Here is a 13,805-nt window from a genome sequence, read left to right on the forward strand (position 1 = left end):
ACTCCCAACAGAGAGCTATTCTCCTTCTTTGAGAATTCAAGGACACCCTGCCACCGCAAAAGCGGAAGGAACTCATGCAGTTCACACTAAGTAAAAAGTTGCTCCAATGCATTTTGAAGAAACAACAAACAATCAAAAAACTGGGGTTCCTCAGGGGTCTGTGCTAGGACCGCTGCTTTTTAATACATTTATAAATGATTTAGAGATGGGAGTAACTAGCGAGGTAATTAAATTTGCTGATGACACAAAGTTATTCAAAGTCGTTAACTCGCGACAGGATTGTGAAAAATTACAGAAGGACCTTACGAGACTGGGAGGCTAAATGGCAGATGACGTTTAATGTGAGCAAGTGCAAGGTGATGATGTGGGAAAAAAGAACCCGAATTATAGCTACGTCATGCAAGGTTCCACGTTAGGAGTTACGGACCAAGAAAGGGATCTGAGTGTCGCCGTCGATAATACACTGAAACCTTCTGCTCAGTGTGCTGCTGCGGCTAGGAAAGTGAATAGAATGTTGGGTATTATTAGGAAAGGTATGGAAAACAGGTGTGAGGATGTTATAATGCCGCTGTATCGCTCCATGGTGCGACCGCACCTTGAGTATTGTGTTCAATTCTGGTCGCCGCATCTCAAGAAAGATATAGTAGAACTGGAAAAGGTGCAGCAAAGGGCGACTAAAATGATAGCGGGGATGGGACGACTTCCCTATGAAGAAAGACTAAGGAGGCTAGAGCTTTTCAGCTTGGAGAAAAGACGGCTGAGGGGAGACATGATAGAGGTATATAAAATAATGAGTGGAGTGGAACAGGTGGATGTGAAGCGTCTGTTCACGCTTTCTAAAAATACTAGGACTAGGGGGCATGCGAAGAAACTAGTGTGTAGTAAATTTAAAACAAATCGGAGAAAATCTTTCTTCACCCAACACATAATTAAACTCTGGAATTCATTACCAGAGAACGTGGTGAAGGCGGTTAGCTCAGCAGAGTTTAAAAAGGGGTTAGACTGTTTCCTAAAGGACAAGTCCAATAAACCACTACTAAATGGACTTGGGGAAAAATCCACAATTTCAGGAACATGTATAGAATGTTTGTACGTTTGGTAAGCTCACCAGGTGCCCTTGGCCTGGATTGGCAGCTGTCGTGGACAGGATGCTGGGCTCGATGGACCCTTGGTCTTTTCCCAGTGTGGCATTACTTATGTACTAACTTCAAACGTGAAACTATAAACAGTAAACAAATACACAGACATTCCCAGGGAGGGCCTCGGGATTGATCTGATGGGACTAACGGAAAAAAAAAAATTATCAGGTAATAACTAATTTTTCCTTCCATATCATCCCACAGATCAATCCAGAGACTGGTGGGATGTACCCAAGCAGTTCTTAAATAGGGCGGGACCCAGAGACCTCAGTTTGCAGCAACGAAGATCCGAACGCAGCCTCAGCCCTCGTCGCTACGTCCAATCTATAGTGCTTTGAAAAGTATGAACTGATGACCAGGTGGCCGATCTACAAATCTCCTCCAAAGATACCGACCTAGACTCTGCCACCGAAGTCACCTGCGCCCTAGTGGAATGAGCTCGCAACTGTGCCGGCGGATCCTTACCAGACACAATCGCTTCCCTCAACCAGCGAGCCACCGTCGCCTTAGAAGCTTGCTGCCCTTTCCTTTGTCCCGCAAAAAGGACAAACAGATGATCAGAAGAACACCTGAAGTCATTCGTTACCTCCAAATACCGGATAATAGCCCTCAACATCGAGACACCAGAGGGCACGAAACTCCGTCGGATGATCCTCTCTACGAAAAGAGGGTAGACAGAGCTGCTGATTCATATGAAAATGTGAAACAATCTTAGGCAAAAACGACGGCACTGTAAGCAGAGACACTCCTGCCTCTGTAAAACGAAGAAACGGATCTCTACATGACAAGGCCTGTATCTCAGAAACTCTTCTTGCTGAAGAAATAGCAACCAAAAACACCGTCTTCAATGTCAAATCCTTAACTGACAACTGAGATAGAGGCTCAAACGGAGGCCGCTGCAATGCCTTCACTACCAAATTCAAATTCCAGGAAGGAAAAATGGAGGTCCTCGGCGGGCGCAAATGATTGACCCCCCGCAAGAAACGAACAATATCAGGGTGAGAGAGGCCAAGGAAGAGCCTTGTAAACGGCCCCGAAAGCAGGCCAAGGCCACGACTTGAACTTTCAAGGAGGTCAACGTGAGACATTTGTCAAGACCCTCCTGCAAAAAAGCCAGGATCGAGGATACCGAGGCCGAAAAAGCTGATAGACCTGCCGCCGTAGACCACGCTTCAAAGGTCCACCACACTCTAGCGTACGCTGTCGAGGTAGAACGCTTCCTAGCTCGCAACATAGTGGTAATCACCTTTTCCAGATAACCTTTCCTTCTCAAAAGGCGCCCTCTCAAGAGCCAGGCCGTAAGACCAAACGGGGAGGGATCCTCCATTAAGATAGGACCTTGACGTAACAAACCCCAAACAGGCAAGCGTAACGGCTTGCCGACTCGAAGACGCACCAGATCTGCGTACCAAGGACGCCTGAGCCAATCCGGGCCCACAAAGATTACTCGACCTGGGTGCCTTGTCACCCGGCCCAATATCCTGCCGATCATGGGCCAAGGTGGAAAAACATACAGCAGAACTGTCGGAGGCCAAGGCTGAAGAAGCGCATCGATTCCTCGAGACTGTGGGTCCCTGCCGCGACTGAAAAATTGTGACGCTTTGGCATTGTCCGCTCGCGCCATCAGGTCCATAGCCGGAACTCCCCATTGGTTCGTTATCAACGAAAACGCCTGTGCGGAGAGTTCCCACTCCCCCGGATCCAACATATTGACGACTCAGAAAATCCGTTTCGGTATTCAGTGTCCCCGCAATCTGGGCCACCGAGAGCTGAGCCAAATGTTCCTCTGCCCATTGGCATAGACATGTCGCCTCCTTTGCTACAGGAGCACTCCTGGTGCCCCCCTGCCGAATGACATAGGCTACCGCCGTCGCATTGTCTGAGAGAACTCGAACCGGCCTCCCTCTCAGTTCCACATGAAAGGCCTGTAAGGCTAGCCTCACCGCTCTAAGTTCCAACCAATTGATGGACCAAGACGCCTCCTCCAGCAACCAAACACCCTGTGCCGTGAGGCCCCGACAATGGACACCCCAACCTGAAAGATTAGCATCCATAGTAACCACTACCCAGTCTGGCACTGCCAGGGGCATCCCCCGATTCAAATTGTCAGCCCGGAACCACCACCTCATTTCCATCCGTACCACTGGTTCCCATGACAATTGAACCGAATAATCCTCAGACATCGGAGACCAGCGGCTCAACAGGGATCTCTGCAGAGGCCTCATGTGACTCCTGGCCCACAGAACCACCTCCAGCGTAGATGCCATGGATCCCAATACCTGAACATAGTCCCAGGTTTTTGGTGCCGGGCTGCTCAGAAGACTCTGGACTTGCACCTGCAGCTTCAACCTCCGGGTGTCTGGAAAGAACTCAGCCCACACGGGTGTCGACAACACGCTCATTCTTCCTGTCTTGTCTGTTCGCAACCTTGGGGTCATCTTCGACTCCTCCCTCTCCTTCTCTGCCCATATTCAACAAATTGCTAAAACCTGTCGTTTCTTCCTTTATAACATCACCAGAATTTGCCCTTTCATAGTAACATAGTAGATGACGGCAGAAAAAAAGACCTGCACGGTCCATCCAGTCTGCCCAACAAGATAACTCATATTTGCTACTTTTTGTGTATACCCTACTTTGATTTGTACCTGTGCTTTTCAGGGCACAGACCGTATAAGTCTGCCCAGCACTATCCCCACCTCCCAACCACCGGCTCTGGCACAGACCGTATAAGTCTGTCCAGCACTACCCCCACCTCCCAACCACCAGTCCCGCTTCCCACCACCGGCTCTGGCACAGTCCGTATAAGTCTGCCCAGCACTATCCCCGCCTCCCAACCACCAGCCCCGCCTCCTGATCTTCTTCAGTTTCGGCCAAAAACTTTCAGACAGTTCTGGGGTCAGACAAAACTGAACAAACAAAAAAAAGGGTGGTCGGCCTCTAATTCAAGGGTAACACCAATTCCAAATTCAGGGTCCAAGAATCCAGGATTTTGAACACCTTAGCCCAGTACCCTCACAGACTGGGCAATACTAGATATAATGGGAAAGGAGAATACAAAACAAAAAAATATACAAGTTTCTTGATCCCAGGATCCTAGACATGGGTTTTGACTGAGGAGGCCGCCAGGTCAAAGGAAAAACACAAAAACCCACGTGTCTTCAAAGCAGCAGAATAAGACAGAATACAGTCCTTCATGGAATGGATAAACTGATGAGAAAAGTGTTAAGTTTCAACATCTTGATGTGCTGTGTATATTACGTCTTATAAACTCCAGAAGGCAGTTCTCTTTGGAACACACACGTTGAGATAAGCATTAATCAGTGGATCTTCAAGATCAAAATCATTTCAAACACTCTGGCAAAAGGATGAAGTTACAGATAGTATGCACAATTAACCCAGTGGTTCCCAAACCCTGTCCTAGAGGCACCCCAGCCAGCCAGGCCTTTCTGAACACGCTAACAGAACCCTCATCCAAACTCTCATCACCTCTCGCTTAGACTACTGCAACTTGCTTCTCTCAGGTCTTCCACTCAGCCATCTCTCCCCTCTTCAATCTGTTCAAAACTCTGCCGCACGACTAATATTTCGCCAAAGTCGTTATGCCCATATCACACCTCTCCTGAAATCACTTCACTGGCTCCCTATCCGTTTCCGTATACAATTCAAGTTCCTCTTGTTGACCTATAAGTGCATTCACTCTGCAGCCCCTCACTACCTCTCCACCCTCATCTCTCCCTACACTCCTTCCCTAGAACTCCGTTCACTAGGCAAATCTCTCCTAACTGCACCCTTCTCCTCCATCGCTAACTCCAGACTCCGCTCCTTCTATCTCGCCGCACCTTAGGCTTCCTGAGCCATTACGTCTAGCTCCATCCCTGGCTGCCTTCAAATCCGGGCTAAAGGCCTACCTGTTTGATGCTGCTTTCGACTCCTGACTTGTAACTTTTATCTTATCCTCATGTGTCCTTCTGTCTGTCCTTCTCTTCTCCTTTTTGGTCCTGTCTGTTTGTCCTGATTTAGATTGTAAGCTCTTTTGAGCAGGGACTGTCTTTTTCATGTTCAATTGTAAAGCACTGCGTACAACTGGTAGCGCTATAGAAGTGATTTATAGTAGTAGTAGTACTCCAACGTATTCCAAGGACTGAGAAGGAACCAAGTGACTCTTCTCCAAGTTGACAATCCATCCCAACGACCTCAGGAGCGTGACTACCTTGTCTGTCGCCCGAACGCTCTCCTGAAAGGACAGAGCCCGAGTCAACCAATTGTTGAGATAAAGATGCACTTGCACCCCTTCCTGCCGCAGAAATGCCGCGACTACCATCATGACTTTGGAAAACGTCTGAGGCGCCGTAGCTAGACCGAAGGGAAGCGCCTGAAACTGAAAGCGTTGACCCATGAATGCAAACCGGAGAAACCGGTGATGAGGCGACCAAATGGGAATATGCAAGTAAGCCTCTTTGAGATCGCGGGAAGTAACATAACATAGTAACATAGTAGATGACGGCAGAAAAAGACCTGCACGGTCCATCCAGTCTGCCCAACAAGATAAACTCATATATGCTACTTTTTGTGTATACCTTACCTTGATTTGTATCTGTCATTTTCAGGGCACAGACCGTACAAGTCTGCCCAGCAATATCCTCGCCTCCCAACCACCAGCCCCGCCTCCCACCACCGGCTCTGCCACCTAATCTCAGCTAAGCTTCTGAGGATCCATTCCCTCGGAACAGGATTCCTTTATGTTTATCCCACGCATGTTTGAATTCCATTACCATTTTCCTCTCCACCTCCCCCCGCGGGAGAGCATTCCAAGCATCCAACACTCTCTCCGTGAAACTCCCCAGGCTGAATCACGGCTATGACTGCACGAAGAGTTTCCATGCGAAAATGACGCACTCGCAGAGCTTTGTTTACTCCCTTGAGATCGAGAACGGGACAAAAGGAACTGCCTTTCTTTGGTACCACGAAATAGATGGAACGACGACCTAGACCACGCTCTGCCATTGGGACGGGAACCACCACCCCCAAGCAAATTAAATTCTCCAACGTGCCTCTGACTGCCGCTCTCTTCTTTGGGGACTTGCAAGGAGACTCCACGAACAAATCTGACAGGTCTCTAATTCCAGCTTGTAATCTTCCCTTACCTCCAAAACCCACTCGTCTGAAGTAACCCTGGCCCACTCTTCCAGAAAAAGGGACAGCCTATTGATCCTGGAAGATGGACCAAGGCCCCATCATTGGGAACAAGACTCTGTGGCGGTCTAGAGGCCGCGCCGCCTAGATGGCACTCCCCTCGAAACAGCTGCTGCTGTTTCTGAGGAAAGTGGGGCTTAGAGAAGGCTACCGACCTGCCTGGGCGATAACGCCTTGCCTCACGAAAGCGTGCCCAAGAGAAGCCCCCGCGAAAAGCTGCCCTAGGCCTATCTTCCGGCAAACGACAGCCCTTAGAATCTCCCAGATCCTTCACAATCTTATCCAAATCCTCGCCAAACAGAAGTTTGCCCCGAAAAGGTAAATGAGCAAGACGAGATTTAGAAGCCGTATCCGCCAACCAGTGATGGAGCCACAATCATCTGCGAGCTACCACAGTGACGCCCGAAGATCATCATACAACAAATCCGCGAGACCAGCCTCAAGCGAGGGCAAGTTCGCCACCAGCTCCTCCGAGGAGGACGCCTTTTGCACCCAGGACAGACATGCCCTGGCCACGTAGGACCCGCAGACCGACGCCTGCATGCATAATGCTGTCATCTCAAAAGATGCCTTAACAGCGGATTCCAACTTCCTATCCTGTGGATACTTAAGTGCCGTCCCGCCTTCCATTGGCCAAGTAGTCTTCTTAATAACTGCAGTGATCAAAGAATCCACCGTAGGCAGACGCAAATCCTCTCGCTCTCCATCTGGATGCAGATATAAGCGCGTCATGGCCCTAGCCACACGCAGCCCTGCCTCCAGCGAATCCCACTGCGCCGCAATGAGCACCTTCATAGCATCATGAATATGAAAAGTCCGGGACGGCCGCTTAGTCCCCAACATGATAGAAGGGGCTACCACGGAGGAGGGACCGCTGTCCGGCGCCGAGATATTTAAAACCTCCATGGCCCCGACAATCAGATTCGACAATTCCTCCTGACGGAAGAGACGTGCCTCCGTAGGATCATCAGCTCCCTCAGACGGAGACTCTCCCTCTTCCAGCAACTCAGACCGGGTCAGTAGGGACACCTCTGACAACCGGCCATCATCTACCTCAGTGCCCACTGACACCGAGTCCAATTCCTGAGAATCCACACGCGGTCTCTTAGAGGCAGAAGGCGGCAATACTGAGACCTCCTCCTGGGAAAGCCCCAGAGATGTTTCAACCCCAAGGCCCCCCCCCCCCCCCCCCCAGCTCTTTTGAGCAAAAAAGCTTTGTGCAGCAAAAGCACAAATTCAGGGGGAAAAGGCATTCCTGATTGTGCTCCCTCCTGAGCTGTGCCCGACGCCAGAGGCCCCTGCTGACTCGCGACCACGTGGGGCCCCGAGACCATGCTCCCCGAATCTAAAATGGCGTCCGAGAGCCCTCCGTGCTGAGAATCAGCACGGGAAAACAGAAGCGCCGTCCCTGCAGCTTCCTCCGCTCCATCGGAGCCTGTCCCGCGAGTCCCAGCCCCTCGCTGCGGGCGCGACACTCGTAGCTGGCCATCCCTTCAAAGGCGCTACGGCGCCAAAATCATCCGCTGGCGGCCGCGACAAATGCCCCGTGGATAACAAAGGACCCGCAGAAGCACCCCCCCCCCGCCCCGGCGGATCGCGAGGACAGGAATCGCACGCCCCCGACGCTGCTCTCTGGTTCCCACACTGGGAGCAGCGCTTGACAGACTCTGAAGGGGTTGCCATGTGCTCAGAAAATCAAACACACACACAATCCCCCAGTCCGCCAAAAACGGAGTTCCACCGTACTGCCTTGCAGCAGCTCCTGCTCACTGTGAGGTTGCAGACAAAATCACACAAAAGTGTGTTTAAAATCCCTGCCTGCGTCCTTTTTCTTTTTTTCAAGGGCAGTAACACGTTCCTGCAGGACCAGCGGGAGTGGGGAGAAAGGGAGGGACCTGGCCCCACCAGGTATCCCTGCTCAACTGGTGAGCTCTCAACCCACAGGGTACCTCAACTCATCCCGAGAGAACGGGCGAGGAGTCCCTAATCCAGAGCTGCACAGTTATGACCATCCACCTGCTAGATAGAGAGAATACTGAGGTTTGGCTAGCTACACATGACCACATATAGAGCCTCAGAACTTCTCTGTTATCTCCACCTGCTGAGAGAGGGACATAACCCACCAGTCTCTGGATTGATCTGTGGGACGATATAGAAGCAGGGCTTTTCAACTTCGGTTCTTGTAACTCCCAATGAAGGTGTCTTTTCATTACCAACTGTTCCATGTAAATTTACCTGCTTTTCTCCTGAAAACCATACTACTACAAGGCCAAAAGATAAATCAGCAAGCAGGAAGAGAAAAGAGAACTGGGATATGAAGAATCACAGCTTGAGATGAGGAAAGTATTTAACATCTACAATTTAAAAAGAAATCCTTTTAAAAGAGATATTCTTTCACATTACCTTGTCATCTTTGACATAAAGTGCTAACATTTCCTCTCTCCCATATCGATACTCAGCAAGTTTATACTTTGGCATGGCAGGAGAGGGAGGGGGAGATGTGATGCTCCCACCGCTGGATAGTGCACGCAGCCTGGAAATAATGGGGAGATAGAAATGAAGAATGTGAACTGACCAGTATTCAAGCACAACATTATCTAAAAAAACAAAAAGTGAGTTTTGAGGCATCTTTCAAAACAATTAATGCAGAGGATTATTACCATTCTGGCCCAAAGTTGAGGGTCTCAGCAGCCATTTTTATTTCACTTTTTAACCCTCTCTTTGTTCTTTAATGACCTGAAAGACAAAAAGAGAGAAATGTGCCAAATATCAGAATCTGATTGAAGAGATTTCAGAAGGCAACAGGTATGAACTTCTCCCCACCCAACCACACCCCAAAATATAAGAATGAAAGGAACACACACAAGCAAATAAACATAGTAGATGACAGTCCATCCAGTCTGCCTGAGAAGATAAACTCATTACATAAAGGTATGAGGTGATACAACATATGTATACCTGATCTTGATTTGTCCATACTATTTTCAGAGCATAGAAGTCTGCTCAGCACTGTCCTTGTTCTAAAACTTTTGAAATTGTTATCCAAACACTTGATAAGCTCTACTCCAGTCCATCCAAATCTATCCTATCTGTTGAAATCCACTCAGCACTGGTTTTGCTTCCCAATTACCAATGTTGCCACCTAGTCTCTGCTAAGCTTCTTTGGATTCATTCCTTTTAAACATGATTCCCAAGTATTTAAACCACGCATTTTTTAATTCTGTAATGGTTTTCATCTTCACCACCTGCCGCAGGAGGGTATTCCAAGTATCCACTACCCTCTTGATGAAAAAATACTTCCTGACATTATTCCTGAGTCAGCAAAGGAAAAACATTTAATAAATTGGGAAAACATGCAAAGCATGGACTATGAAAATTTTTCCAAACCCCTCTGAAAGTGTTTTTAACCTGGAAGGGAGAATGGATGCTGTTCCATTTAAACCTATCATTCCACTGGTTTGAAAAGAACATAAAACCAAGCACAATATATCTACCCATTACAATTCACCATCAGCATTTACAGGATAGTCGTTACAGTTTAATCACTACTACTACTACTATTTAGCATTTTTATAAGACGTTGGTGAGGCCCCACCTGGAGTAGTGTGTTCAGTTTTGGAGGCCGTACCTTGCGAAGGATGTTAAAAAAATGGAAGCGGTGCAAAGAAAAGCTACGAGGATGGTATGGGATTTGCGTTCCAAGACGTATGAAGAGAGACTTGCTGACCTGAACATGTATACTCTGGAGGAAAGGAGGAACAGGGGTGATATGATACAGACGTTCAAATATTTGAAAGGTATTAATCCGCAAACTAATCTTTTCTGGAGATGGGAAGGCGGTAGAACGAGAGGACATGAAATGAGATTGAAGGGGGGCAGACTCAGGAAAGATGTCAGGAAGTATTTTTTCACATAGAGGGTGGTGGACGCTTGGAATGCCCTCCCGCGGGAGGTGGTGGAGATGAAAACGGTAATGGAATTCAAACATGCGTGGGATATGCATAAAGGGATCCTGTGCAGAAGGAATGGATCCTCAGAAGCTTAGCTGAAATTGGGTGGCGGAGCAGGTGGGGGGAAGAGGGGTTGGTGGTTGGGAGGCTAGGATAGGGGAGGGCAGACTTATACGGTCTGTACCAGAGCCGGTGATGGGAGGCGGGAAATACTGCTGGGCAGACTTATACGGTCTGTGCCCTGAAAAAGACAGGTACAAATTCAAGGTAAGGTATACACATGAGTTTATCTTGGGCAGACTAGATGGACCATGCAGGTCTTTTTCTGCCGTCATCTACTATGTTACTATAGCGCTACAAGGCGTACGCAGCGCTGCACAAACATAGAAGAAAGAGAATCCCTGCTCAAAGAGCTTACAATCTAATAGACAAAAATAAAGTAAGCAAATCACCAATTGCTACTGTCCCAAGGAAACAGGTACTGTATTTGCATGCCTCTCCATCACTATAAGTCTTACACACAAACTGCATAGTTCAGTTCACTAAAGGTCCAAGGCAAAAAGCCTCAAGATAGAGTTGCATGCCGACCTGGCTCTACCATGAAATTAGTGATCCAAAAATACCGCAGTATGCAGTAAGCAATGAGCATGCAAATTACTGCCATGTTAAAATCATGGCAGTAATCCAACAGTCACTGTTGCATGTCATGTTTCTTGAGGGTGCCTAAGTGGGGATTGGTTTAGGCAATAACAGGAGTGACAAAAAATAAACATAAGCAGAAAAGCATGCTGTCAGCAGTTTGCACCCCCCCCCCCCAAACCCTGACCGCCCCCCTCAAAAAAAAAAAAAACACACTCCCTGGGGGTCTAACAGCACCCACAACTCCCAACGCTAATCTGATTTAAAAAAAAAAAAAATCTTCCAAGGTTCTAGTGGGAACCCCTCCCCCCCACCCACCAAAACCTATATCTAAATAAGACAGGAGCAATGCCCACTAAGAATCCAGCGCCTCATTCTAGGATGCCCCAGGCATGGTCAGTATGCCATATAAAGGGAATTTCCTAGAGAAGCAGAAGTTATGTAACACCTTGCTTATATTCCGCAGTTCAACACAAATTACAAAAAAAAACAAGAAGCTGAATACAATAAATTCAATAATAACAGCTCAAATAATACAAAATATAAATTACAAAAAGTGAGATTGAATACAATAAATCCAGAATTACAATTTAAGTATCTACCATTCATGTGGAGATCAAATAACCAAGTTTTTAAACAATTACAAAACATCATATAATCAATTATTCAAATTGATGTTGGAAGAGAATTCCATATCATAGAGCCTGGTAGTATATTGAAGGAGGAAAAATTGTTTCTTACCTGATAATTTTCTTTCCAAATTTCCAAATTTTCTTTCCAAATCAATTCAGAGACGAGTGGGTTATGTCCCTCAACCAGAAGGTGCAGACAGAGAGAACGCCAGAGCTCAGCCATAAAGGATACTGTGCAGCAGCCTCACTTTCAGTATGTTCAATATCAAAGCAGTAAGGCGACCATGAGCCCATGAAGCAAACTCCTGCCTCTGTCCCAAAAAGAGAGAGAGAACCAGTGGCCCTATGAGCTAGCGAATGCGGTCTCGCTCCTTTAGCATTCGTCCACTGATGGTGACATCCGCAAGAAATTTAAAGCAACCTCTGTGGAAAAGCCAAATCCAGACCTGAAACGGACATACACACACACACTATGTCACAAAGGAATCCAAGGGTGGGCCTCTGGATTAATCTGCTGGGACAAAGAACAAAAATGTATGTCTTACCTGATAATTTTCTTTCCTTTAGTCGCAGCAGATGAATCCAGAGACTTGTGGGTTGTGTCCAACTACCAGATTGTGTAAGCTCCTTGAGCAGGGACTGTCCTTCTATGTTAAATTGTACAGCGCTGCGTATCCCTAGTAGCGCTTTAGAAATGTTAAGTAGTAGTAGTAGAACGTGGAGATAAAGAGTGTTGAATAGGATGGAATACTCTTTTGTGCTTCTTCTCACATCAAAGAAGGAAATTAGTTAGAATATTTCTCGTGCCCCACAGGGAAAACGGATAATCCAAGACCAAAACTCCATAGATTTATTACAACCGTCCATCTGAAAGTAAAAACAAATGAAGAACACGGCCTAACCAAAACCGCCACAAAAAAAAAAAACAGGTTGGCCTCTGGATTCATCTGCTGTGACTGAAGAAAATTATCAGTAAGACAATTTTTTGTTCTTTAGCATCTGAAACAGATGAATCCAGAGACTTGTGGGATAGAGCAATGCAGTACTGAAGTAGGGTGTGAACTGAAAACTCCGGAGGGCAGCCCGATACAATGAAAGGTACATATGACTAAGCAGAGCTAATCAACGTAGTGTCTGAAAAAGACAAGCCAAGAGGACCCGGTCACCGCCTCCCACATGTCCACCCAGAACTCCCGATGGGCTACCACCCAGAAAGTTGCTACAGCTCAGGACGAAGGTGTTCAGTCTCCAATCATTAGAATTACCAGCAACCAAATACACAGACGCTGTAGCCTTCCTGACCCAGCAAGTCAGGCTGGGTATAAAAGCCTTGTACCTTCGGCTATCCTGGGTCAGGGAGAACTACAACTCTGACCAACAGCACTAACTGGTCACTTCCAAAAGAGTAGAAGCCCACAGCTAGAGACTAAAGAATCACAGGAAAACGGCAATGAAAGGCTGACAGCATCTGAGGTGGAAAGTGGGGCCTGAGCCCACCGTCGCCCTAGCAGGAGAAATCTGGAGGCCGGATTTATCCAACCATGCTCAGACCGCTACAGAGATGTGCGAAAAACAACCAAAGTGTCCCCAGACAACAGCAGCAACTGGCATAGATAAAAGAAGGGCTAGCCTAAACCCTATGAAGCAGATCTTCAGATATAGCCCAAAGAAGATGGCGAGCATCTGAGTGATCGAGATCTTTCACCAACTTGCCAAACCTCCACAAACAGCTTTCCCAAGAAAAGGGAGCTTAGCCTACCACTGTGCTACAGAGTAACGGCTGTGGCTGCCAATGAAAATAGAACAAATAACTGGCTGAGACAGCCAAAAACCTCTGCTGAGTCAAGCCTGAGGCAAGACATACAAGTACCACGCTAAAAGTACCAGCCCTCAACTCCAGGTCTGGCAATGCAGGAAGCCAGAACTGGCAGAGTCCAGGAATAAATCTAAAAAACTGTTGTCTGCCGCAAAGGCATGCTCTGGCTATCTAGGCGCAGCAAGACACCTATGAAGACAAAGGAGAACAGTTGAACTGTCCAAGGCAGGCCACGGCGAAACCACCAGCTGTGAATGAGTTTAAGTGAAGTCAATGAGATGCCAACAGCTGAGAAGGAACCACAAAAGCTACCTGATGCGGAATCTGGCCCAATGAATAATGTCCAAGATGGAGGCCAGTCCCCAAGACAAACCCATCTTTAGAACCCAGGTCCTAGTAGAAAGGGCAGAACATGAGATGAATGCCAATGATCTGG

At 47.5% G+C, this 13,805-nt stretch overlaps 1 protein-coding gene across 6 annotated transcripts in view; it reads right to left on the reverse strand.

Moving 5' to 3' along the window:
- Window positions 1-13,805, reverse strand: part of GIGYF1 (GRB10 interacting GYF protein 1) — a 316,678-nt gene that overhangs the window by 281,714 nt on the left and 21,159 nt on the right. For all 6 annotated transcript variants that reach the window (XR_003939962.1, XM_030186350.1, XM_030186348.1 and 3 more), the window contains exons 2-3: window positions 8,993-9,068; window positions 8,736-8,865 (exon numbers count right to left, since the gene is read on the reverse strand). Coding sequence is in view for 5 of the 6 variants with exons in the window: in XM_030186350.1 (XP_030042210.1) it covers window positions 8,736-8,865; window positions 8,993-9,027 (165 nt within the window). In the remaining variant the exon portion in view is untranslated. The remainder of the gene's footprint in view (window positions 1-8,735; window positions 8,866-8,992; window positions 9,069-13,805) is intronic.

This window comes from Microcaecilia unicolor, chromosome 14 (assembly GCF_901765095.1).
Source record: "Microcaecilia unicolor chromosome 14, aMicUni1.1, whole genome shotgun sequence".
Lineage (NCBI taxonomy): Eukaryota > Metazoa > Chordata > Amphibia > Gymnophiona > Siphonopidae > Microcaecilia > Microcaecilia unicolor.